Genomic DNA, 25,903 nt, shown 5'->3' with positions numbered 1-25,903 from the left:
GCGTTTACAAACTATGGTACAAAAATGTGAATTTCCGCTTTTTGAAGCAGCTCTGACTTTCTGAGCACCTGTCATGTTTCCTGAGGTTCTACAATGGCCAGACAGTACAAACACCCCACAAATGACCCCATTTCGGAAAGTAGACACCCTAAGGTATTCGCTGATGGGCATAGTGAGTTCATAGAACTTTTTATTTTTTGTCACAAGTTAGCGGAAAATGATGATTTTTTTTTTTTTTTCTTACAAAGTCTCATATTCCACTAACTTGTGACAAAAAATAAAAACTTCCATGAACTCACTATGCCCATCAGCGAATACCTTGGGATGTCTTCTTTCCAAAATGGGGTCACTTGTGGGGTAGTTTTACTGCCCTGGCATTCTAGGGGCCCAAATGTGTGGTAAGGAGTTTGAAATCAAATTCTGTAAAAAATGGCTGGTGAAATCCGAAAGGTGCTCTTTGGAATGTGGGCCCCTTTGCCCACCTAGGCTGCAAAAAAGTGTCACACATGTGGTATCTCCGTACTCAGGAGAAGTTGGGGAATGTGTTTTGGGGTGTCATTTTACATATACCCATGCTGGGTGAGAGAAATATTTTGGCAAAAGACAACTTTGTATAAAAAAATGGTAAAAGTTGTCTTTTGCCAAGATATTTCTCTCACCCAGCATGGGTATATGTAAAATGACACCCCAAAACACATTCCCCAACTTCTCCTGAATACGGAGATACCAGATGTGTGACACTTTTATGCAGCCTAGGTGGGCAAAGGGGCCCATATTCAAAAGAGCACCTTTCGGATTTCACTGGTCATTTTTTACAGAATTTGATTTCAAACTCCTTACCACACATTTGGGCCCCTAGAATGCCAGGGCAGTATAACTACCCCACAAGTGACCCCATTTTGGAAAGAAGACACCCCAAGGTATTTCGTGATGGGCATAGTGAGTTCATGGAAGTTTTTATTTTTTGTCACAAGTTAGTGGAATATGAGACTTTGTAAGAAAAAAATAAAATAAAAAAATCATCATTTTCCACTAACTTGTGACAAAAAATAAAAAATTCTAGGAACTCGCCATGTCCCTCACGGAATACCTTGGGGTGTCTTCTTTCCAAAATGGGGTCACTTGTGGGGTAGTTATACTGCCCTGGCATTTTCCAGGGGCCCTAATGTGTGGTAAGTAGGTAAATGACCTGTGAAATCCTAAAGGTGCTCTTTGGAATATGGGCCCCTTTGCCCACCTAGGCTGCAAAAAAGTGTCACACATGTGGTATCGCCGTATTCAGGAGAAGTTGGGGAATGTGTTTTGGGGTGTCATTTTACATATACCCATGCTGGGTGAGAGAAATATCTTGGCAAAAGACAACTTTTCCCATTTTTTTATACAAAGTTGGCATTTGACCAAGATATTTCTCTCACCCAGCATGGGTATATGTAAAATGACACCCCAAAACACATTGCCCAACTTCTCCTGAGTACGGCGATACCAGATGTGTGACACTTTTTTGCAGCCTAGATGCGCAAAGGTGCCCAAATTCCTTTTAGGAGGGCATTTTTAGACATTTGGATACCAGACTTCTTCTCACGCTTTGGGGCCCCTAGAATGCCAGGGCAGTATATATACCCCACATGTGACCCCATTTTGGAAAGAAGACACCCCAAGGTATTCAATGAGGGGCATGGCGAGTTCATAGAAATTTATTTTTTTGGGCACAAGTTAGCGGAAATTGATATTTTTTATTTTTTTCTCACAAAGTCTCCCTTTCCGCTAACTTGGGACAAAAATTTCAATCTTTCATGGACTCAATATGCCCCTCACGGAATACCTGGGGGTGTCTTCTTTCCGAAATGGGGTCACACGTGGGGTATTTATACTGCCCTGGCATTCTAGGGGCCCTAAAGCATGAGAAGAAGTCTGGAATATAAATGTCTAAAAATTTTTACGCATTTGGATTCCGTGAGGGGTATGGTGAGTTCATGTGAGATTTAATTTTTTGACACAAGTTAGTGGAATATGAGACTTTGTAAGAAAAAAAAAAAATAATTCCGCTAACTTGGGCCAAAAAAATGTCTGAATGGAGCCTTACAGGGGGGTGATCAATGACAGGGGGGTGATCAATGACAGGGGGGTGATCAGAGAGTCTATATGGGGTGATCACCCCCCTGTCATTGATCACCCCCCTATAAGGCTCCATTCAGATGTCCGTATGTGTTTTGCGGATCCGATCCATGTATCCGTGGATCCGTAAAAATCATACGGACATCTGAATGCAGCCTGACAGGGGGGGGTGATCAATGACAGGGGGGGGTGATCAATGACAGGGGGGTGATCAGGGAGTCTATATGGGGTGATCACCCCCCCTGGAAGGCTCCAGGGAGACGCCTGTATGTGTTTTGCGGATCCGATCCATCTATCAGTGGATCCGTAAAAATCATGCGGACATCTCAATGGAGCTTTACAGGGGGGTGATCAATGACAGGGGGGTAATCAATGACAGGGGGGTGATCAGGGAGTCTATATGGGGTGATCACCACAGTCATTGATCACGCCCCTGTAAGGCTCCATTCAGACGTCCGTATGCGTTTTGCGGATCCGATCCATCTATCAGTGGATCCGTAAAAATCATGTGGACATCTGAATTGAGCTTTACACGGGGTTGATCAATGACAGGGGGGTGATCAGGGAGTCTATATGGGGTGATCACCACAGTCATTGATCACGCCCCTGTAAGGCTCCATTCAGACGTCCATATGCGTTTTGCGGATCCGATCCATCTATCAGTGGATCCGTAAAAATCATGCGGACATCTGAATGGAGCTTTACAGGGGGTTGATCAATGACAGGGGGGTAATCAATGACAGGGGGGTGATCAGGGAGTCTATATGGGGTGATCACCACAGTCATTGATCACGCCCCTGTAAGGCTCCATTCAGACATCCGTATGCGTTTTGCGGATCCGATCCATCTATCAGTGGATCCGTAAAAATCATGTGGACATCTGAATTGAGCTTTACACGGGGTTGATCAATGACAGGGGGGTGATCAGGGAGTCTATATGGGGTGATCACCACAGTCATTGATCACGCCCCTGTAAGGCTCCATTCAGACGTCCGTATGCGTTTTGCGGATCCGATCCATCTATCAGTGGATCCGTAAAAATCATGCGGACATCTGAATGGAGCTTTACAGGGGGTTGATCAATGACAGGGGGGTAATCAATGACAGGGGGGTGATCAGGGAGTCTATATGGGGTGATCAGGGGTGATCAGGGGTGATCAAGGGTGAATAAGGGGTTAATAAGTGACAGGGGGGGGGGGGTTTAGTGTAGTGGTGCTTGGTGCAACATATTACTGAGCTACCTGTGTCCTCTGGTGGTCGATCCAAACAAAGGGGACCACCAGAGGACCAGGTAGCAGGTATATTAGATGCTGTTATCAAAACAGCGTCTAATATACCTGTTAGGGGTTAAAAAAAACACATCTCCAGCCTGCCAGCGAACGATCGCCGCTGGCAGGCTGGAGATCCACTCTCTTACCTTCCGTTCCTGTGAGCGCGCGCGCCTGTGTGCGCGCGTTCACAGGAAATCTCGCGTCTCGCGAGATGACGCGTATATGCGTGACTGTGCGCAGCGCTGCCACCTCCGGAACGCGAATCTGCGTTAGGCGATCCGGAGGTGGTTAAAGGGGGTTTCTGGTTTGGATCAACATCCTTTAAAATAATCATTTATGAAGGTCGCTGTAATTTTGTAATGTATTTCCTTTTTTCTTTAATGCTCCTATCTTCCGTTCTGGACTGAGCTCACATGACCATGTCCATGTAGCTCTTTCTTATTTCCTATGATGTTATGTCCATAGGCGGGGCAGTGATAGGGGAGTGTCTATGTAACTAGCTGGTGGGAGGAGCTATAACTAGCTGGGTGTTAGGCGCAGTGATAGGGGAGTGTCTATATAACTAGCTGGGTGGGAGGAGCTATAACTAGCTAGGAGTTGTTAGGGGCGGTGCTGGAGCAGCGGAATCAATAATCGGCCATTATTGATTCCGCTACCACGGACCACAACGGAATTCGGAATCCATATCGGGATTCACCGCTAACCGGAAGCCGAACTTTAGACACCGAACTTAAAACAGAAGTTTGCTCAACACTAATTATAACCTATGGCTTATTCTTAGGATAGCGCTTCAATATTAGACCATGGGGGTGCAACTCTGGGCACCCATGTGAATCAGCCCTTTAAGGGGCTGCAGCACCACATGCCCTTCATTGTTTACAAGGCAGGGCTCTGTACTTTTAGTAGTGGGTATGCATTGCTGCACAGTCCCATTTACTTGAATGGGACAAAGTTGTAGTAAACTGTAATACTAAACACAGACGCTACTAAAATGATAAAACTGTGTTATTCCTGTGAATCCCATAGAAGTGAATGGAGAGAGCTGTGTACATGCACAGCCACCTCTCCATTCAATCTCCACTTGGATGCGGCGGCCAGCAGCTGCCTTACCAGGTGGGACAGGGGTCAGGGAACCCACATTCTGGACACAAGAATGGTTCTCTTAAAGAAGGCAGCCGGTTTGCAGGGAATTTAAAATCAGTCACAGAATGTCATGTCTTGATTAATAGTGGTCTTCTCAAAGAGGTGGTGTTTAGAGAGGTTCTAATAATTCAAATATTTATGCATTTTGCCTTTTCAGGATAAGAATACCCCCATCCATTTAGCCATTCTTAATAATCATATGGATATAGTTGATGCTCTGATGGAAGCTGGCTATGAGATTAATGCAATCAATGTGGTAAGTATTAGCCTATCCAGATTAAGGAGATGATTGATTAAATTGTACAGATTACTCTCTTAATGGGAGTCTGTCAGCTCTGTTTCACTAAGCAAACTAATCCCAATGCCCTGCAGGTGACACAGACAGCATTTTGCACATACCTTTATCTCCCTTGGTACATCAGCCTTGGTCGAGAAAAACGTCTTTATTCAAATATTGTTGAAAGTTTGTGAACGCTCCAAACATTTCAATATTTCTGCATGAATTTGAACTAAAACTACACCAGATTTGCACACAAGTTTTAAAAGTAGAAAAGGATAATCAAATCAAACAAATGAGTCAAAAATATTAGAGGTCATTTATTTACTGAGGAAAATGATCCAATATCACGTCTGTGATTGGTGGCAAATGTATGTGAACTTTTAGAAATAGCAGATAATATGAAGGCGAAATTAGTCAGGTGTTTTCAATCAATTTGATGACAACCAATTGTGAGTGGGCGACCTGTTTTATTTATACCAGGGATCTATCAAAGTCTGATCTTCAAAACATCTTTGTGCTAGTGTATCATGGCACGAACAAAGGAGAATTGTTGACGATGCTAATCAGGCTAAGAAAGGTTACAAAACCATCTCTAAATGGTTTGGACTCCACTAATCCACAGTCAGATTGTGCAAAAATGGAGGAAATTCAAGACCATTATTACCCTCCTTAGAAGTGGTCAACCAGCAAAGATCATATCAAGAGCAAAGTGTGTAATAGACCCAAGGTAACCCCTAAGTAACTAAAAGCCTTTTCTCATTAGCAAATATTGATGTTCATGAGTCCACCATCAGGAACACACTGAACAACAATGCGGTGCATGGCAAAAGAACATTGCTGTCCATCTACGGTTTGCTAAAGAATCACCTGGACAAATCAAGGCTATTGGAACAATGTTTTGTGGACAGATAAGACCAAAATAGAACTTTTTAGTTTAAATGAAAAGCATTATATTTGCAGAAAGGAAAACATTTCATTCCAGCATAAAAACCTCATCAAACCTGTGAAACATGTTCCCAGTATGGTCTGACTACTAACTATCAACATTGATGTTCTTGGTATGATCTGATTACTAACCACTAACCATCTGGAATATTATTCACTCTCATTATAAGTGAGGACACTGTTACAACCTGAGGAACCTTTATTTATTATACCTGCACTGCAACAAGTTCTACAACTAAGGAATATACTTATATTATTGTACTTTGTTCCATACACTTAAGAGCAATTGAACTATCCTTGACAACTAGGAGAAATATCATACTATGGATACCAATTACCTCTTCTATACTTTTGCAGATACATTTTGATGTTGTTATTACAGATCTGTTTTGATATGGTACTTTCATTTATAGTTTATTCTACTGCGTTATTGGCTTAATCAGGATCAGACATAAACTACTTCAAGATCTGCTTTGATCTACCCATTTATCTCTGCATTTTACCCTTCTGTCTGATTAACCATTCTGTCTGATTAACCATTACCACTTTTATTAATAATTCTTCTTTTAAATATTGCAAGTTATTTATTTATAGGTTTATCCTTTGTAGGATTGCACTTTTTTACATTTTTTTTTTTACATCTTTCATTCTTAATAAATATATTTTATCCTCTACTATGCTCCAGATATAGTGTGTGCCGTCCACATTTGTTCCAATTAAAATCTGATGTAGCTTAAATGTCAAATTTATGAAGAAATCTAGAAAATTCTGAAGGGCTCACAAACTTACAAGCACCACTGTATGTAAATTAGGCCAAAGGTGTCCATGGGTGGTCCTCCAAGCTAATGATACCCAGCCCCTCCAATTCTTCTCATTTTCTAAAGTACAGTAGATAAAAAGTAACTGTCAACTTAAACGTAGATTTACACGTTGAAGAAGTGATCCCATATCAATAGTTGTATAATGGGCTATGCACATTTTGCAGCCAACTATTTATTGCTTCAGTACTTCTAAAATAAAAAATGAAATAAAACTTTAAACAGGCTTGACTAAAAAGATGTATGCAGCTCCTATAAAGACTTATTTATCCAGGGTTACAAAGTTGAAATAAACCCTCAGTTTATCCTGCATTCGTGTGAAAGTCCCTTCCATCACTCTACTGCCTGTGCATTAGAAAAACTGGTGGCTGATGGATCAGACTACACACAGAGTTTGTCAGTAGTCTGTAACCATGGAGACACTTAGATTAAGATCTTCCTAAGAGTTCTAAAAACAAATGGTAAAATATTCAGAATAATGAGAATTTTGTACTTGAAATGCACAGTCTGTAACAATATGGATTTACAGAAAGATTTCACTGCAGCTTGTGCTACATAGAGCACAAAAAGTTTGGAAATGATCAAGCAAATATAATGGTTAACCTCTATAGGGAACAGCCCTTCAGCGATTATTGGCTTTCCTATTTTGTCCATGGTACACATGGATAACGCAGGGATGCAACATTCAAGCAATAATCCTGTAGTTTAGGTGAAGTTGACTTTTTAATGACACAATTCTTTGTTAATTATAGAGGCGGCAGACTCCTTTGCATTTAGCATCTGAGCTCAAAAACACTAATTTGGTGGAAAAACTTCTTAAAAACGGCTGTGACCTTAGGATTGCAGATAAGGTAATAACATACAGGTTTTTCAAACTATTAAACAACCTAAAAATTGGGGGAACTTAGACTACTTTCACACTGGCATCAGAGGATTCCGAAAGGCAGTTCCGTCGCCAGAACGCAATCCGGACGCAAACGGATGCATTTGTCAGACAGATCCAGATGCGGATCCATCTGACAAATGCATTGAAATACCGGATCCGTCTCCGGAAAAACTGATCTGGTATTTATTTTTTTCACCGATTTTAAAGGTCTGCACATGCTCAGACCGGAAGAACGGATCCATCAATGCGGCAATTTTAATGCCGAATCCGGCACTAATACATTTCAATGGTGTTCAGGATTTTTGGCTAGAGAGAAAAATACAGCATGCAGCTGTATTTTCTCCGGCCAAAAAACCTAAGGGGGACTGAACTGATGCATCCTTATGCATACTGAACGGAATTCTCTCCATTCAGAATGCATTAGGATAAAACTGATCTTTTTTTTTTGGTATTGAGCCCCTAGGACGGAACTCAATACCGGAAAAGAAAAACGCTAGTGTGAACGTACCCTTATTTAGAGACATGCTCTTCATGCTTATGTACTGTACCAGTATGTGTTTCAGTATAAGACTAGTATATGAAATGTTGGTATAAGAAAATTTCCTGCATTCTTATCAGAGAGTAAAAAGATCAGGCAGCACTCCAACAAATGAGTGTCTTGGTTTATTGCAAAAATATATCCAAGAGATGTGACGTTTCGGCCGACAGGCCTTGCTCAAGCATTGAGTAGGCCAGTTGGCCGAAACATTGCATCTGTTGGATATGTTTTTGCAATAAACCAAGATACAAATTTCTTTGAACTATTTATTGGAGTGCTGCCTCAACATTTTACTCTCTAATATGGATCAGGGGTGAGTTGGACCAAACCCCATTTCTGCAAGCATCCACTCATTTTTGCTTTTTGCTATACTTATTTACTTGGAGTGCTGTTCCCCTGCTTTTATTGTACTGCATTCTAATCAGTCACATTTTTGGGAATGAGAGTAGTCTTGGCCCCTGAACTATAAGGATAGGGGTGGAATTCTTGCAGCAGAAATTCCACTCTAGATTTTGCTGTGGATTTACCACTAATGTCACTCTATGCATTGAATAGAGTGAAATCTCTTGTGGAAATCTGCAGTATAAATTGACATTTTAAATCTGCCCTGCAGGTAAGTTTTCACTGTTGATTTTTTTGCAATGTGTGTATGAGATTTCTTAAAATCCTATCCATTTTGCTGGTTCGTACATGCAAATCCACAGAGTATCTGTCCCATGTGGATATCCTCTCCACATAACTTGATCCAACCACATACAGTTCCTAAGTAATATCGCTACTTCGTTCACAAGTATTGCCAATTAGCACGCAAGTAATACCAACATGAATTAAAAGAAATCCATGTCCAAATAATCCCATACAGCATTAAAATAATGCCACAATCATATGCCGAAATAACAATGAAAGTTATGAAATTTGTTTGCGCTTCGTTTGGTGGTAAAAGCAGAATTGCGTTATGGATTCCGTTACCATGGACCATAACGCAATTCTATGACAGAATGTATAACGGAATACCTTTAGAGGCATTCTGTTATTCATTCTGTCATAATAGAAGTCTATGGGCTGCATAACGGATCCGTCCCGTTTCAGTTATGCAGGAGAGGACTCCCCTACATAACGGAAACGGGACGGATCCGTTATGCAGCCCATAGACTTCTATTATGACAGAATGAATAAAGGAATGCCTCTAAAGGCATTCCGTTATACATTTTGTCATAGAATTGCGTTATGGTCCATGGTAACGGAATCCATAACGCAATTCTGCTTTTACCACCAAACGAAGCGCAAACGAATAAAAAAATATGAAATTGCCTCTTCTCTACAAATAATGTCACCATACTGTACCCAAATAACTCCATATATTACCATACTATGCCCAAATAACTACGGCATCCAAGCATGTTTGTAACCTTGAATGGTTTCTCATCTTTCAAAATAATATAATATTCATATAAATTGAATTATTGATAGGATGGGACAATCAACTCCCTACTGTAAATTATAAGAATATTAGCAGCAACTAAGGAGTTATGTAACCACACAAAAGCACGAGGCCGCTCCAACGTAACTCCTAATATTTTTAATAATTTATAATAGGGGGTATTCTTCCTTTTAAAACACACCTCAGCTGCTGCAGAACCTCATTTTGAAGAGAAAGGAGGATTAAAATCCATCATTTAATAATTAAGATCAACAGTTTATTACCTTTTGTTAATTGATTAATATCAACCTCTTCATAAGGAAGATCTGTCACATGGCTGGTGCACAGTGCACACACTGCAGCTGCTGAAGTACCTCTTCCTAAATAAAGAGGGAGCACTACATGTCAATGAATCAATGAATGGTACAAGAGAAGGAACGTCTCACTAAACATACTGTGATCAGTTTTTACATGTGCATGTTTCGGTCCAGGTAACACGTGACCACATTTCATGGACCAAACACTTATCCACTGACCTAAACTCAAAGCATCATAATGACTTATGATTCCTTAAGTTCCTGCCTGACTGCAGGTCTACTGTACTGTAGTCACGGCATTATGTGAGTACAGTACAGTAGACCTGCGGTGGGCAGGAACTCACAGTATCATTATGGTGGGTATGGTTTTTGGTCCAGGAAATGCAGCCATCACACACAGCGTGTTTCCTAGACTGGGAAGAAAGGGATGCAAATGAGCTCTTGACAAACTCTGCCTCTGATGCCACCAGATGTAAGGCAGCTGTCCTATAAGTCAATGTCCAACCCTTTAAATTGGCCTTGGGACATGACTAGGATAATAAATAAGCCAGTACCTCTTCTGCAGACAACTGTTTTGGGGTAATTGCCCCTCATCAGTACAGAGCAGAGAGTACTGGCTTAACTGGGTGAGAGGCCTAAGTCAGGATTTGGGGGGGTACTATCTTTCCTTGGGGAGAGAGCGCCTTAATCGGCATTAGGAGACTTATAGGCCATACTTGCTCCTCTGGAGTTCTGGGAAGAAAGGGATGCAAATGAGCTCTTAGGAAGCTCTGTCTCTAATGCCACCAGATGTAAGGCAGCTATCCTTTAAGTCAATGTTCGACCCTTTAGTCCCCCCCCCCCCATTTCTGAGACTAAACACGCTCATGTGAAATCGGCCCAAGATTGTGCCTGCAAGAAGACACCAGAGTTTATGTAGCTCCACTCCATATAATACTGTAGATGCTCTAAGCTGTTGGCTTGAGGCCAATAAATGCTTCCAAATTCTAATTTTCATTTACAAAAGCCTGGCAAATCAGGAGTGCGCAGTGGTGGTTGTAGTGCAGCTGATCGGCAGGATGTTCTGAGTACACCACTTCCTCTTGTGTAAACTCTGCCAAGAGGCAGCCTTCTAAATGACACTAATTGGGTAGAAATACAGCTTCTGAAGTGCCTCTGAAATGCCTGCAGTTCATATATAGCTTCAGACGAGACTTTTTCTTTTGAGAAGTATGGCGAGCATGTACAAGTATAGTGGAGGATGTGCTGCTGTGCTGGAGTTGGGTGAGTGAGTCTTAATTCAATCATGTACATTGCTCTTCCATAGCACCATGGGAACATGCTTCATAAAGGCCGCTAGGCACACATTTACAGCTTAAACATTTGTCAGATGGCACACATATAATTATCTGCCTTGCATACTTTTATGCATATTTTTTCCTTCTATGACATTTTTACTAAATGTTATATCTGGGTTTGCAGCAAGGTAAGACAGCACTTGATGCAGCAGCGAGAAGCAATCACACCCTCATTGCAGATATGATCATCAAAGCTGAAAGACATTACATGTGGATTGAGGTAAGATATATTAATTTTCCAAACTCATCTGACTCTGATTTAGGGTTGTTTTACCATGTAACAGAATACAAGTTATAAGTTTGTGTAGCAACAACGAGGTATGACGGCCTACTTATACAGAAAATGTTTGTGAATGGTGGCACATTGCGGGGCAGATTTACTAATCCTATAGATGGTGTAACTTTTGCGGTCTGGACCTGCACCATGTTTATCACAGGGGCTCAAGCTGGATGATAAATGTGGTGCAGGGAGAGACACTTTTCGCTAACTCTAAACCAACTATTGTTCAATTACTTTTATTATGGAAGTCATATTGAAAGCAGCAATACAGCTGACATACATTAATTCCATCAAATTGAGATCATAGTACATATAAGCCACTGTATGTGACGCTGAAAGTGAACAGCATAAATCTATAATAACTTCTTATGGAGCAGATAATGAAATAAAGCATATTCCATATAACAAGAACACTTAAGACGATGTTAACACCAAAAGATGGAGGGGGGGAAGGGAAACACAAGAGGTAAGGTAACACTGTGTAAAGGTGGGTATCTATTATATTTACCCGCTACTATCAGCCTGAGCTAACCAACTAAGAAACGCAGGAGTATCCTTGAATAAAATCCAAGGGGTACACGTTTTAAGATACTTCCTATCGGTACCTTCATCTGCAGCCATTAATTCCTCCATATTTTCAAAAGTGTCTAACCATTCTTTAACGTTTGGAATGTCCGAAGACTTCCAGTGTCTAGGCACAACCAAACGCGCGGCCTGCACAAAAAATCTCAGAAGGCTCTTATTTAACGTTTGAATGGATCTAGGAAGTATGGATAGCAGACTGCCCTCCAGGGACCACTTTGACAAGGTACCTGTAACCTGATTGTATAGGTTGTTCACTGCCTCCCAAAATAGGGACACTTTAGGACATTGTCACTAAATGTGAGACATGGTACCCCTCTCCAATCCACATCTCCAACATAAGTCCGAGCAACTCGGGTAGAAGGAATGCAAGACAGCTGGCGTCCTATACCATCTGGACATAATCTTGAATTTTCTTTTTTGCAAACCACAGCTGACGGAAGACTTGTGGGACAGGGTGAATGCCTTTATCCACTGTTCCTCAGAGAAGTTTTTCCCCATTTCCTTCTCCAAAGCCTTAACATATGGCAGAGAGGATGGAGATCCCCCACTCTCCTGTAGCAGCCCATAGACCAGAGACACCAAATGGGTAGTTGGAGACATCTGGAGACACAAAGATTCAAAGGCCGTAAGGTCCCTAGATAGGGTGGAAATGGGCCCTAGAGAGGATATGAACTTCTTAATGCAAATATACTGGAACCAGGCCCCCCTGTCATTCTGCCCAGAGAAGGAGTCTAGGGGACGTATTACTGTTTTCCGTACTAAGTGGTGTACCCTTATATTCTACTCCCTACGAAGGCCCAACAGCGACTGTTGGCTCATTACCATTGGGAAGCTAGGGTTTCTTGAAAATAGGTGTCATGGGACACGGAAAGGAAGTGCATCCCAAAGGTACGGCATATTTGTCCCAGATCTGCAACACCCCATCGGTGAGAAATGGAAGGTAATTAGGTCTGTGTGATTTAAGAATCCACAATAGATCTTGAACCGGGAAACCTATCTCTTGCCTTTCAAACTGGACCTACTTCTTGGAGGAATTACTGTGGAACCAGTCCAATACATAGGAGAGGATCGCCGCTCTATGGTACAGCTGCATATCCGGGACTCCCACCCCCCTCTTAGCTTGGATCTTGTTAGAAAACGAATCCCCAATCTAGGGGACGAGCCAGCCCAAATAAAGTCTAAGAACTGAGTTCTAAGGGACTTGAAGAAAGCGCACGACAGAGGGATGGGGATGGTCCTAAAGAGGTACAGAATCCTCGGCAACACGTTCATCTTTAGTGTGTGTAATCTCCCAAACCACGATAAAGGAAGTCTCCCCCAAGACAGTAAATCTTTCTTAATGTCCTCTAAAAGCGGAACGAAAGTCTGTTGATACAGGTTGGCTAAACGAGATGGAATGGCTGTCCCTAGGTAAGAGATATAATCCTGTTTCCATTGAAAAGAGAACAAAGCTTTCAGGGACGAAACTGTAACAGGCGGTATGTTGACATTCAGTATCTCGGACTTGTGGAGGTTCACCTTGAAGTTGTTTAAGTCCCCGAAGAGTGAGAACTCTCTCAGAATGTTGGGGAGACCAACTACCGGATCGAAACAAAATATCAAAAGGTCATCAGTGTATATGGCTATTTTAGATTCTAACGCCCCGACGTTAAGTCCCTTAATGGAAGGATTGGCTCTAAGAGCCCTGGCCACGAATTCCATGACCATAATGTACAATAGAGGGGATAGGGGGCAACCTTGCCTCGTACGGTTAAGAATCGGAAAGGGAGTAGAAAGAGCCCCGTTCACCTGCACTTGAGCTCTAGGGTTGTGATATAAGGCAAGAATCCTATGTGTCATATTGGGACCCATTCCGAAAGCCTCGAGAGCCTCCTGTAAAAATATCCAGTCTACCCGGTCAAAGGCTTTTTCAGCTTCGACCAAAAGGAGGCATAGGGGGGATCCGGAAGAGATGGCCCGCGCGATATGGGCTAAAGATCTAATAGTGTTGTCTCTTGCTTCCCGTCCAGGTACAAAGCCCACCTGGTCTGCATGAATCAAAGACGGCATGTGAACTTTCAGCCTGTCGGTGAGGATTTTGGCATAGATCATCACATCAATGTTGATCAGTGAAATTGGGCGGTAATTGCTAAACACCAAAGGATCTTTACCCTGTTTGGGAAGCACGCAAATATGAGCCCTCAAGGCCTGAACTGGGAAGCAAGAGCCATTTGTTATAGAATTACACATATCGGTGAGGGGATGGGATATATATAGTCTAGGAATGTCTTATAAAAGCGAGGAGTAAAGCCGTCCGGGCCCGGGCATTTACTAACCTCTAATCTTTTAACAACCTCCTGAATCTCATGAAGGGAGAAATCCCTCTTCAAATCGCCCCTCTCCTCCGCCGATAACTTAGGACCCTATAATTGTGACATATAATGCCTAATCTTCTGAACTTTCTGGTCCAGAGCCATATCAGCGTACTTCCCTTTCAAATTATAAAGGCTTTTATAGTAAGATTGGAACTCTTGCAAAATATCCCTAGTAGAATGGACCTTTCCCCCATTCCTACAATTAATTGAAGGGATGTAGGTGACTGATTGTCTCGCACGCAACATTCTGGATAAAAGTTTACCACTCTTGTCTTATTTTATCTCTGGCTCCCAGGTATTTTTGGTCTATAATTTTCCGTAAAGCAGATCTGGTGTCACTAAGCTCGTGAAACACTAATGACAAAGGGTCTTTTTTATGGTGTCGCTCCAAATCGGCCAATTTCCAAATGAGTTCTGTAATCTCCGCAGAACGCATCTTCTTGAGCCTGGAAGCATGGGATATCAGCCTACCTCTGATTATGCATTTTAATGCCTCCCATTTGATGGTAGGACTAGAGGCATCTAATTTATGTACCTCCACAAAGTCCGATCTAGCAGTCTTGATATCTGCCAGGCAGACAGGGTCTCTAATCACATTATCGTTAAGTTTCCAAGACCCCCTCCCTCGTGTAGGGTCTCCTATGTTCAAAGTGACCCAAATCATAGAGTGGCCACAAACCGTATGGGTTCAATGCCTGCCCCCGGGTGTAAATCTAGCAAACCGTGAGAAATAAAAATATAGTCAAGGCGGTGATATGAGTTAAGGGATAAGGAAAAGAACGTGAAGTCCTTATCCATAGGGTGGAGGATACGCCACACGTCGACCAGATTTAAGGAGTGCAGGTGTCTCAAGAGTCCCCGGGCCACCCCAGGAGAGATGGAGGACGTACCTGTGGAAGTATCCAGTCTGGCATCTAGGGGAAGATCAATATCCCCGCCCATAATGATTGGTAGACCATCCGCAAAGTCCTCCAGAGCTGCAAAGGCCTCAGAGGCGAAAGTCAGCTGACCTGTATTAGGGAAGTATACATTAGCAATCACAAGGATTCTTGAGTATATGGATACTTTCAAGAATAAATATCTACCTTGACAGTCATACACAGTATTCAGAATGGTGCAAGGAACAGTTTTATGTATTGCAATAGACACCCCTCTGGATTTAGAGACACCATATGTGCTATGAGCCCAGATCGAGAAGTACCTGTTTTTACAAGCAGGAACGTGTCCTGACTTAAAATGCGTCTCCTGTAGGAGGGCAATACCCACCTTCTGCTTGTGGAGGCTGTACAAAATTTGGTTCCTTTTGGCCGGCTTGTTTAGGCCATTCGTATTGTACGAGCACGTCTTGATAGAGGTCATAGCACTGTTATCGAGTGAGCAGGTAGAAGGCATGGATACCAAGGAATAAGGAAGCATGGAGGACACATGAGGGAAGACACAACAAACCAAGGGAGATAAGACATACAAATAAACGAGAAAAATACCATGGTGTACCAATGGTACTGTGATGTAGTTGTACACAAGCTAGCAGCCAGTGAGGAAGGAAAAAAAAAACACCCCACCTGCCACCTAATATAACCATGGGAGAAATGGAAGCCCAGTGTGAGGATAACAGAGACCTCTTAAAATAACAGGGGAAGCCAAACATGCTAAACTATAAAGAACAGCCCTCTAATATTGGGAACCTGGCTCAGCCCACCATAAATTGCGAACCGGAGCCAAGCTTACAAACTCAAGCCTACAGTATAGAGGGACAAAAGTCACGGTGTCTTCTTCTGCTTGAAGGCCCTGGGCGACACCTGAGACCAACGCTCCCTGGACGGAAGAGGAGCTGGAAGAGGAATTGTTGGCCACTCGGGCAATGATATCGTTGGCAGCGAGAAAGTCTCCAGAAACTTAGGTAAGTCCTCCGGATCTCTAAACGTCGCTGACCGGCCATCTTTCCTGGCATGAAGCTGGAATGGGTACCACAATCTATAGATGATGTCCCTCTCTTTTAGAAGCGAAAGCAAAGGTCTCACCGCTCTGCATAGTTGTAAGGTCCGTCTAGAGAGGTCTGGGAGGATTTGTATGGGAGAACCCCCCACCTCTAGCTTGTCTGCTCACCTGGCAGCGCTTAGAATGTCCTCTTTAGTCTTGAAAAAATTTACGCGGCAAACAATATCTCTTGGCCTGGCCGCATCATTGGATCTCGGACCTAGTGTTCTGTGAACTCGGTCCAACTTGATGGGCATGGGGGTCGAATCCCCTAAGATGGAGCCAGATAAGGATTGTATTGTGGCCTCCAGGTCAGCGTATTAACCGACTCTGCAACCCCTCGTATGCGCAGGTTGTTCCTGCGGTGACGATTCTCCATATCATCTATATGGGACATCAGATGAGAGATGTGTTGCGTATGGGCCGTCAGAACTGCATGATGGTCTTCTAATTGACCCTGAACAGCCTCCTGACCCTTCTCAGAGGCCTCCACACGATTTCCTAGATGTTTGATCTCCCCCTTGAGTGTCTCCATTTCGGAGCGGTAAGTCTGTTCTAGTCGGAAGACAGACCTCTCCAGGCCTTCCTTAGTGGGGAGAGCTAGCAATTGGGAGCAGAGATCCCACTCCCCTGTGGAGATACCTGAAGTCGGGCTTCCCGATTCCCTATCCGAGGGAGAGGAGCGTGCTCCACTGCAGGGAGAGGCGCTATGGCGGCCATCTTAGGTGTAGCCAGCGGGCCCGTTGTGGACGTCTGGGAGCCGAAAAACTTCTGGATGCCGGCATTTTCGGGCTGCTGGTCACTCTCGGGGGGGCCTCTGATCGTTTTGCGAAGGTGGGAAGGTGAGTGAATTAAAGCACTGGGATAGTGATTTTCACAGGGAAGGCGGGAGAGCTAATCCTCCATGCGTCCTACGCCGACATGAGCAAGCCACGCCCCCCTAAACCAACTATTGACTGGTTAACTTTGAGACAGAATTTTACACTAGAATTGTGGTGTAATTGCAAATTGGTACATTTTAGGCCATGCCCTCCCCACTAAAACCCACCCCTTTTTCAAGTGAGTCAGAAAAACTTTACTTGCGCCAAATTGTGCGAATGTGTAGATTCTAGGTGCAGAAGCATTAGTAAATCTGGGCCTGTATTGTAGCTTACATCCAGGAAAAGCTGACATACCTAGTGCAGGGTCTGAGGGGGCGGTACATGACACTGGAGATAGAAGTCATGCACTGCCCACCTCAGACCTTACCTAAGGCATAAAAGTGATTATCAGCTTTTCTTTGAGCGCTTACCAAAATCGTTTTATCTGTTTCTGAGAAAGGTACGTCAGCAGTATGCCACCATTTAGGCTAGGGCTATATGCCGACTTTGTAGCATGACCAAATATTGCTGTGCAGCAGTTCAGCCTCAAAACATAATAGAAATGAATTGAGTCTCAGCATGACTAACATGTAGCTGTGACTGCGAGCCAAGATTAGCAAAATATCCAATGCGCGATTCTGAGGTTGCGGTCTATGCAACATGCGAGTCACTGCGAACCCATTCAGTTCCATTATGTTCTGAGGCTCCACTGCTACACAGCGATCTCTGGTGGTGTAGCTCCAGTCTAGGGCTCTTACTCACTTGTCCTCCAGCTTTCCCAGACTTTCGGATGACAATTTCCCCAGTTAAGCAGTAATCAGAGGATTGATCACTGGATATATATACACTGCTCAAAAAAATAAAGGGAACACAAAAATAACACATCCTAGATCTGAATTAATTAAATATTCTTCTGAAATACTTCGTTCTTTACATAGTTGAATGTGCTGACAACAAAATCACACAAAAATAAAAAAATGGAAATCAAATTTTTCAACCCTTGGAGGTCTGCATTTGGAGTCACACTCAAAATTAAAGTGGAAAAACACACTACAGGCTGATCCAACTTTGATGTAATGTCCTTAAAACAAGTCAAAATGAGGCTCAGTAGTGTGTGTGGCATCCACGTGCCTGTATGGCCTCCCTACAACGCCTGTGCATGCTCCTGATGAGGTGGCGGACGGTCTCCTGAGGGATCTCCTCCCAGACCTGGACTAAAGCATCTGCCAACTCCTGGACAGTCTGTGGTGCAACGTGACGTTGGTGGATAGAGCGAGACATGATGTCCCAGATGTGCTAAATTAGATTCAGGTCTGGGGAATGGGCGGGCCAGTCCATAGCATCAATGCCTTCGTCTTGCAGGAACTGCTGACACACTCCAGCCACATGAGGTCTAGCATTGTCTTGCATTAGCAGGAACCCAGGGCCAACCGCACCAGCATATGGTCTCACAAGGGGTCTGAGGATCTCATCTCGGTACCTAATGGCAGTCAGGCTACCTCTGGCGAGCACATGGAGGGCTGTGCGGCCCTCCAAAGAAATGCCACCCCACACCATTACTGACCCAATGCCAAACCGGTCATGCTGGAGGATGTGGCAGGCAGCAGAACGTTCTCCACGGCGTCTCCAGACTCTGTCACGTCTGTCACATGTGCTCAGTGTGAACCTGCTTTCATCTGTGAAGAGCACAGGGCGCCAGTGGCGAATTTGCCAATCTTGGTGTTCTCTGCCAAATGCCAAACGTCCTGCACGGTGTTGGGCTGTAAGCACAACCCCCACCTGTGGACGTCGGGCCCTCATATCACCCTCATGGAGTCTGTTTCTGACCGTTTGAGCAGACACATGCACATTTGTGGCCTGCTGGAGGTCATTTTGCAGGGCTCTGGCAGTGCTCCTCCTGTTCCTCCTTGCACAAAGGCGGAGGTAGCGGTCCTGCTGCTGGGTTGTTGCCCTCCTACGGCCTCCTCCACGTCTCCTGATGTACTGGCCTGTCTCCTGGTAGTGCCTCCATGCTCTGGACACTACGCTGACAGACACAGCAAACCTTCTTGCCACAGCTCGCATTGATGTGCCATCCTGGATAAGCTGCACTACCTGAGCCACTTGTGTGGGTTGTAGACTCCATCTCATGCTACCACTAGAGTGAAAGCACCGCCAGCATTCAAAAGTGACCAAAACATCAGCCAGGAAGCATAGGAACTGAGAAGTGGTCTGTGGTCACCACCTGCAGAACCACTCCTTTATTGGGGGTGTCTTGCTAATTGCCTATAATTTCCACCTGTTGTCTATCCCATTTGCACAACAGCATGTGAAATTGATTGACACTCAGTGTTGCTTCCTAAGTGGACAGTTTGATTTCACAGAAGTGTGATTGACTTGGAGTTACATTGTGTTGTTTAAGTGTTCCCTTTATTTTTTTGAGCAGTGTATATAAATTTACCATCCACAAGTCTAAGAAAACTGGGTGGTGACCGTGTAGGAGCAGTAATGATATATATTTTGTCACCCAGCTTTTTAAAAAAACCTGATATAACCAAAAGAACTCATGACCTTCCATTTATCGGTGTTAATGTGATTTTCTTTTTATGAGAAAGTTCTATTTTACTTCATTTGCCAGCATTTTGGGATGTCTTGTATGATTTTTCTCAATTGCTTTTTGGGTAGAGTCTTAAAGAAGATGACCAACAAGAGGAGCCTCTGACATTTAAACAAGATCACTCATCAAAGACCAGTCAGATCCGCTCTGCTCTCTGGAATTTAGCGTACCAGCAACTGAAGCCTGATGAATGGAAGAAGCTGGCTCAGTTTTGGAATTTCTCGGAACAGCAGATTAAAGCCATTGAGATGCAGTGGACAGGTACAAAAAAACATTCATTGCAGTAAAGCCTCATTCACATGTTAGTGTTTTGCTCAGTGATTTCCATCAGTGATTGTGAGCCAAAACCAGGATTGGGGCCTCCACAGACATAAGTTATAAGCAAAAGATCTACATCTGTTCTGTGTTTAGAGCCACACCTGGTTTTGGCTCAAAATCACTGATGCAAATCACTGACCGAACACTGACATGTCAATGAGGCATAACACGCCAAATTTTTGGAACAACTTACAATGTCACAGTGTAGAGCAGAGGTGCACAACCTTTTTCATATGAGGCCACATTATCACATTGTTCTATTTGAAGGGGCCACCAAAAAAAAGAAAAGGAAAAAAAATCACAGACTGATGCAAAATGAATAAGGGTGGAAAGCATTGCTACCACAGTCGTTCCTCCTTCAATCAGTTCTATTGATCATTGGTTGCGCATCTGTTACATAGGGCGATATGCTGCTGATAATTTTGCAACTTTCATCTTGACAAAAAATCTGCTGAAAAAACGAGTGACTAATATTAACACTTGTTCCCAAAAATTGTGCAATAATAATAATAATCTCCGAACAAAAATCTAAATAGTCATTTATACCTAATGGAAAAAATCGATGAAAATGTATCGCCTATATAAATATGCGCAAGGTATCTTAGGACTCATGCACACAAAAGCGGTCCACAGTGCACGGGCATCGGCGGTGTGCCTGCCATTTGATGATGCGGACCCCACAACCCTGACAGATGACTTTTGTAACCTCTGGAAACGAGCAGTGTAAATCAAACCAGCAAAGGAAGCAATATGGACAATCACAATACATTAGTCAGTGCCTTGTATAGGCTTTCTCTACATGATAAATGCCATTTGCTGAAGTGAGACAACCCCTTTAATAGTATTATTGACGTATACCTATGTTGTGTATATATGTCCCATATGCTCTATGATGTATAGTGGTTATTATATGTAAGGCTTGGTGACCCTCAGCTTGCAAAATTGGTATTGACTGTGTTCTTTCCAATATGGCGCTGTGTTAAGTCACGGCTCTAGACACCTTGTTTTGCTGGGCAGTACATGGCAGTGGCCTTCTTTAATGTGAGGGCACATAGGTGTAAAAGCACCATGTTCCTCACCAGGGTCTGCCGCTGACTCATAGAACAGGCCATCCTTTCTGCCTTGGGAGGTCTTGTTGGACGTGTACCCATGTTATTAAGCTTAGGCCTCATGCACACGACCGTTGTGTGCATCCGTGGCCGTTGTGCCGTTTTCCGTTTTTTTTCGCGGACCCATTGACTTTCAATGGGTCCGTGGAAAAAACGGAAAATGCACCGTTTGGCAGCCGCATCCGTGAGCCGTGTTTCCTGGCCGTGAAAAAAATATGACCTGTCCTATTTTTTTCACGGCCAACGGTTCACGGACCCATTCAAGTCAATGGGTCCGTGAAAGAACACGGATGCACACAAGATTGGCATCCGTGTCCGTGATCCGTGGCCGTAGGTTAGTTTTTATACAGACGGATCCGAAGATCCGTCTGCATAAAAGCTTTTTCAAAGCTGAGTTTTCACTTCGTGAAAACTCAGAACCGACAGTATATTCTAACACAGAAGCGTTCCCATGGTGATGGGGACGCTTCTAGTTAGAATACACTACAAACTGTGTACAAGACTGCCCCCTGCTGCCTGGCAGCACCCGATCTCTTACAGGGGGCCGTGATCAGCACAATTAACCCCTTCAGGTGCGGCACCTGAAGGGGTTAATTGTGCTGATCACGGCCCCCTGTAAGAGATCAGGGCTGCCAGGCAGCAGGGGGCAGACCCTCCCCCCCGGGCAGACCCTCCCCCCCCCCCTCCCCAGTTTGAATATCATTGGTGGCCAGTGCGGCCCCCCCCCTCCCTCTATTGTAATAATTCGTTGGTGGCACAGTGTGCGCCCCCCCCCCTCCCTCCCGCTATTGTAATAATTCGTTGGTGGCACAGTGTGCGCCCCCCATCGGCCCCCCCTCCCTCTATAGCATTAACAACATTGGTGGCCAGTGTGCGGCCTCCCATCTCTCCCCCCCCCCCCCCCCCATCATTGGTGGCAGAGGAGTTCCGATCGGAGACCCAGTTTAATCGCTGGGGCTCCGATCGGTAACCATGGCAACCGGGACGCTACTACAGTCCTGGTTGCCATGGTTACGTAGCAATAGTACAATAGTAGAAGATTCATACTTACCTGCTCCAGGCTGCTGCTGCGATGTTAGTGTCCGGCCGGGAGCTCCACCTACTGGTAAGTGACAGGTCTGTGCGGCGCATTGCTAAATGAACTGTCACTTACTAGTAGGAGGAGCTCCCGGCCGGACACGAACCTCGCAGCTCCCAGGTAAGTATGAATCTTTACTATTGTACTATTGCTAGTAACCCGCTGCCACCAATGATCGGGGGGGGGGGGGGGGGGGGGAAGATGGGAGGCCGCACACTAGCCACCAATGTTGTTAATGCTATAGAGGGAGGGGGGGCCAATGGGGGGCGCACACTGTGCCACCAACGATTTATTACAATAGAGGGAGGAAGGGGGGGGGCACACTGTGCCACCAACGAATTATTACAATAGAGGGAGGAGGGGGGGGGGGCCGCACTGGCCACCAATGATATTCAAACTGGGGAGGAGGGGGGGGTCTGCCCCCTGCTGCCTGGCAGCCCTGATCTCTTACAGGGGGATATGATAGTACAATTAACCCCTTCAGGTGCGGCACCTAAGGGGTTAATTGTGCTGATCACGGCCCCCTGTAAGAGATCGGATGCTGCTAGGCAGCAGGGGGCAGTCATGTACACAGTTTGTAGTATATTCTAACTAGAAGCGTCCCCATCACCATGGGAACGCCTCTGTGTTAGAATATACTGTCGGAAATGAGGTTTCACGATCTCACTCATATCCGACAGTATATTCTAACATAGAGGCGTTCCCATGGTGATGGGGACGCTTCAAGTTAAAATATACCATCGGATTGGAGAAAACTCCGATCTGATGGTATAAAAGGGACTCCAGACTTTACATTGAAAGTCAATGGGGACGGATCCGTTTGAAATGGCACCATATTGTGTCAACGTCAAACGGATCCGTCCCCATTGACTTGCATTGTAATTCAGGACGGATCCGTTTGGCTCCGCACGGCCAGGCGGACACCAAAACGACTTTTTTTTCATGTCCGTGGATCCTCCAAAAATCAAGGAAGACCCACGGACGAAAAAACGGTCACGGATCACGGGAAAACGGAACCCCGTTTTGCGGACCGCAAAAAAATACGGTCGTGTGCATGAGGCCTTACTCATGTTTGACAAGTCCTGTTCAACTGAAGGCAGCAGCCTAGGAGGACACCAAGTCTGTTCAGCCTCTTTCCATAGGTCATGTGCAGAATATTTCTTTGTACAAAGGTAGAGCAATATCTGTGACAGGGTGGAGCTGGAGGAAAGCCTGTAAGATATGAGAGAAGGAATGCAGCCCTGTGAAATATGCAGAAAAAACCTCCTTGTTATTCATGCATATTATAAAGTGTCAGCTGCTACTAGACTATCACACTGTATAAAAGCTCGTTAGAGCAGAATTTTTGCAGCATTGGTGACTGCAGAGGAGGTTCTCTATACATTGCAGGGCGACTATTCTTTCTTTTTTTTTTTACATTGAACTACAAATTTGTACATACGAGAGTGATTTTCCCAAGGTCTTTGCAGCAAAAGCACAAAGGTACAAAATGCAAATACATGAATGCTTTCCTAATTTCCAAATAGTTTCTAAAGGGGGTTATCCAAGGCCAATAATGCCCCCCCCCCCCAATGCCCCTCACACAACCGCTGCATCTCCCTGTCGCATGGGGCCTTCCTAGTGTCACCCAAGATGCTAGGACGGCTCGTCCCCGTTGGGGCTTGCTATTAAAAATTTGATTGTGGATTTTTACATTATTTAATGGATTTCGGGTGCTAACAGGGTGATCTGCATCCCCATTTAGAGGGTAGTTCCCATCTGCAGTGTTCATATACTAACAGGGCCTATGGTAAGGGATTGAGATGAGCGAATCAATTCTTAACGAATCGGATTCATCACGAATTTCACAAAAATTCTTCTTCCAGATTTTAGTATTTTCTATTCAGATGAATGGCACCCAGGGTCGTAGGTAAAGGCTTATGGGCTCTGGTGCAAGAGTTCAGCTTGGGCCCCCTTTCCCTCAGTACTTTGTGGCCAGGAGCAAGGAAGCACATAGCCTTCTTGCTGCTCGAGGCAAAAATTTTAACGGAATCCCACTCCCCCCATGCCAAATTCTTGACCTAACCCCTTCCTTCCAGCCTAAGGTATAACATGATAAATATGCATTTTCTATAATGCTGGTGTCTTAGGTGGCACAAGGGTCTTTGGACCCCTCAGGCTCCTAGGCCTGGTAGCGACTGCTACCTCTGTACCCTCTATAGCTACTCCACTGATCGCACCCACCATGCTACACATAAAAATTCAGTACACTAGTGACACAGAAGAGAAGATTAAGACGGAAGATCACATAGCCTCGGGTTGGGCCCTGTCGGATGGGCTTGTCCACAAGGGTTTGCAGTCAGCCTGATAGCCAAAGGGAAGATGTTGGCTGGTCTTTCCAGCTCTATGCTAACTTTGAAGCAGAGGCATAATTGTGATCTCAGTCACTGAAGTGATAGGATGTGTCTGCCGTGTCTCTGACAAACCCCAATTACAGACACATGCCCGCCATTTTAGTGTCTTGTAGGTACAGTGTATTAGATTGTGAAGAAGATATATTTTGTTCGGTAGATTGAATTACTAGCTAGAAATTCAGGTTTTATCACTAGGGACAGGATAGTTAGTATAACTATATGTGTAACAATAGCTCGACATGTTCAGAAATGTGTGTTGCACTATAGAGACATAAGCTTTTAAAGAGAAAGTACTGTATTTTTAATATTCAGGACCGAGTCTTTTTCCCCAAAAACCTGTTTGCAAAGCTTCTACAGTCTATATGCGTGCAAAAAGAGTATTTTAGTGGGTCAACAACAGTGTCACGTATATTTTCATCGAACCCAGGGAATTTCCTGCTTTGCCGTTTTCCCAAACACCTGTTGCAATTTTTCTACCATTTATGAATGAGCATTGCAATAAGCGTAATTCAATGCATCTGCCCCCATTAGGGCGTCATTTTTGAACTGCTTGTTCAGAACAAGCAACTGTTCTTTCCTATATCACCATGTGGTCCATTAGAGCACTTATGATTTGGTTAGAAGTGATTCAGACCAAAATCAAATTTACTGACTAATTGGAATCAGACCTGAAATTAATTTAAAAAAAAATGCTCATCTCTAGTAAATTTTCTTTGCTCGGAGCACACCTTCATGTTGGGGCTCCTGCCTGAATTTAGTTGGGCACCCTTAATGGTATAGGTTAGGTGCATATGGTGCAGGAGTCAGTAACCAAGCCAGAAGTAGGAAACAAATGTCTCTGTTTACTAAAGTGCAAAATGGGAGTTGTAGTTCGCCCATCAATATCAAGGCACAGTTCCAAGACAAGTCACAGTGGAGTCTCCTCCCAATAGCTGTATATAGGCAAGCAGCAACAATGATAATAGGAGTTGTAGTACCTGAGCTTCTTTTAAACACTTTGCAACCTTTCCAAGATGATCACAGGCATGCAAAACTCTACAAACTATCCATACACATTGCAAGAATGTGTGGTAGGCGCCAGAGACTACAAACCATCCAAATAAAAAAGTCTCATAATCAGTAGGAATGGTGCCATTAACTGTTAATCCTTCCACAAGCAGCAAAGTATCTATTGAATGATGTTTCTCCTGGAGCTGAACTGGCATCTGCTCTGAATGCCTGGCAGAACTAAAAACTAAAGTGTATATTGTAATACTCCTTAAAGGGATTCTGTCATCAGATTT

At 44.0% G+C, this 25,903-nt stretch overlaps 1 protein-coding gene across 1 annotated transcript in view; it reads left to right on the top strand.

The window, feature by feature from the left end:
- Nucleotides 1-25,903, top strand: part of ANKDD1B (ankyrin repeat and death domain containing 1B) — a 68,936-nt gene that overhangs the window by 30,020 nt on the left and 13,013 nt on the right. The window contains exons 10-13 of the mRNA XM_040421420.1: nucleotides 4,687-4,785; nucleotides 7,325-7,423; nucleotides 11,195-11,290; nucleotides 19,791-19,983. Of these exons, the coding sequence (XP_040277354.1) occupies nucleotides 4,687-4,785; nucleotides 7,325-7,423; nucleotides 11,195-11,290; nucleotides 19,791-19,983 (487 nt within the window). The remainder of the gene's footprint in view (nucleotides 1-4,686; nucleotides 4,786-7,324; nucleotides 7,424-11,194; nucleotides 11,291-19,790; nucleotides 19,984-25,903) is intronic.

Source organism: Bufo bufo, chromosome 2 (assembly GCF_905171765.1).
Source record: "Bufo bufo chromosome 2, aBufBuf1.1, whole genome shotgun sequence".
In the NCBI taxonomy this organism is placed as follows: domain Eukaryota; kingdom Metazoa; phylum Chordata; class Amphibia; order Anura; family Bufonidae; genus Bufo; species Bufo bufo.
This window is presented reverse-complemented; position numbering and strand designations above follow the sequence as displayed.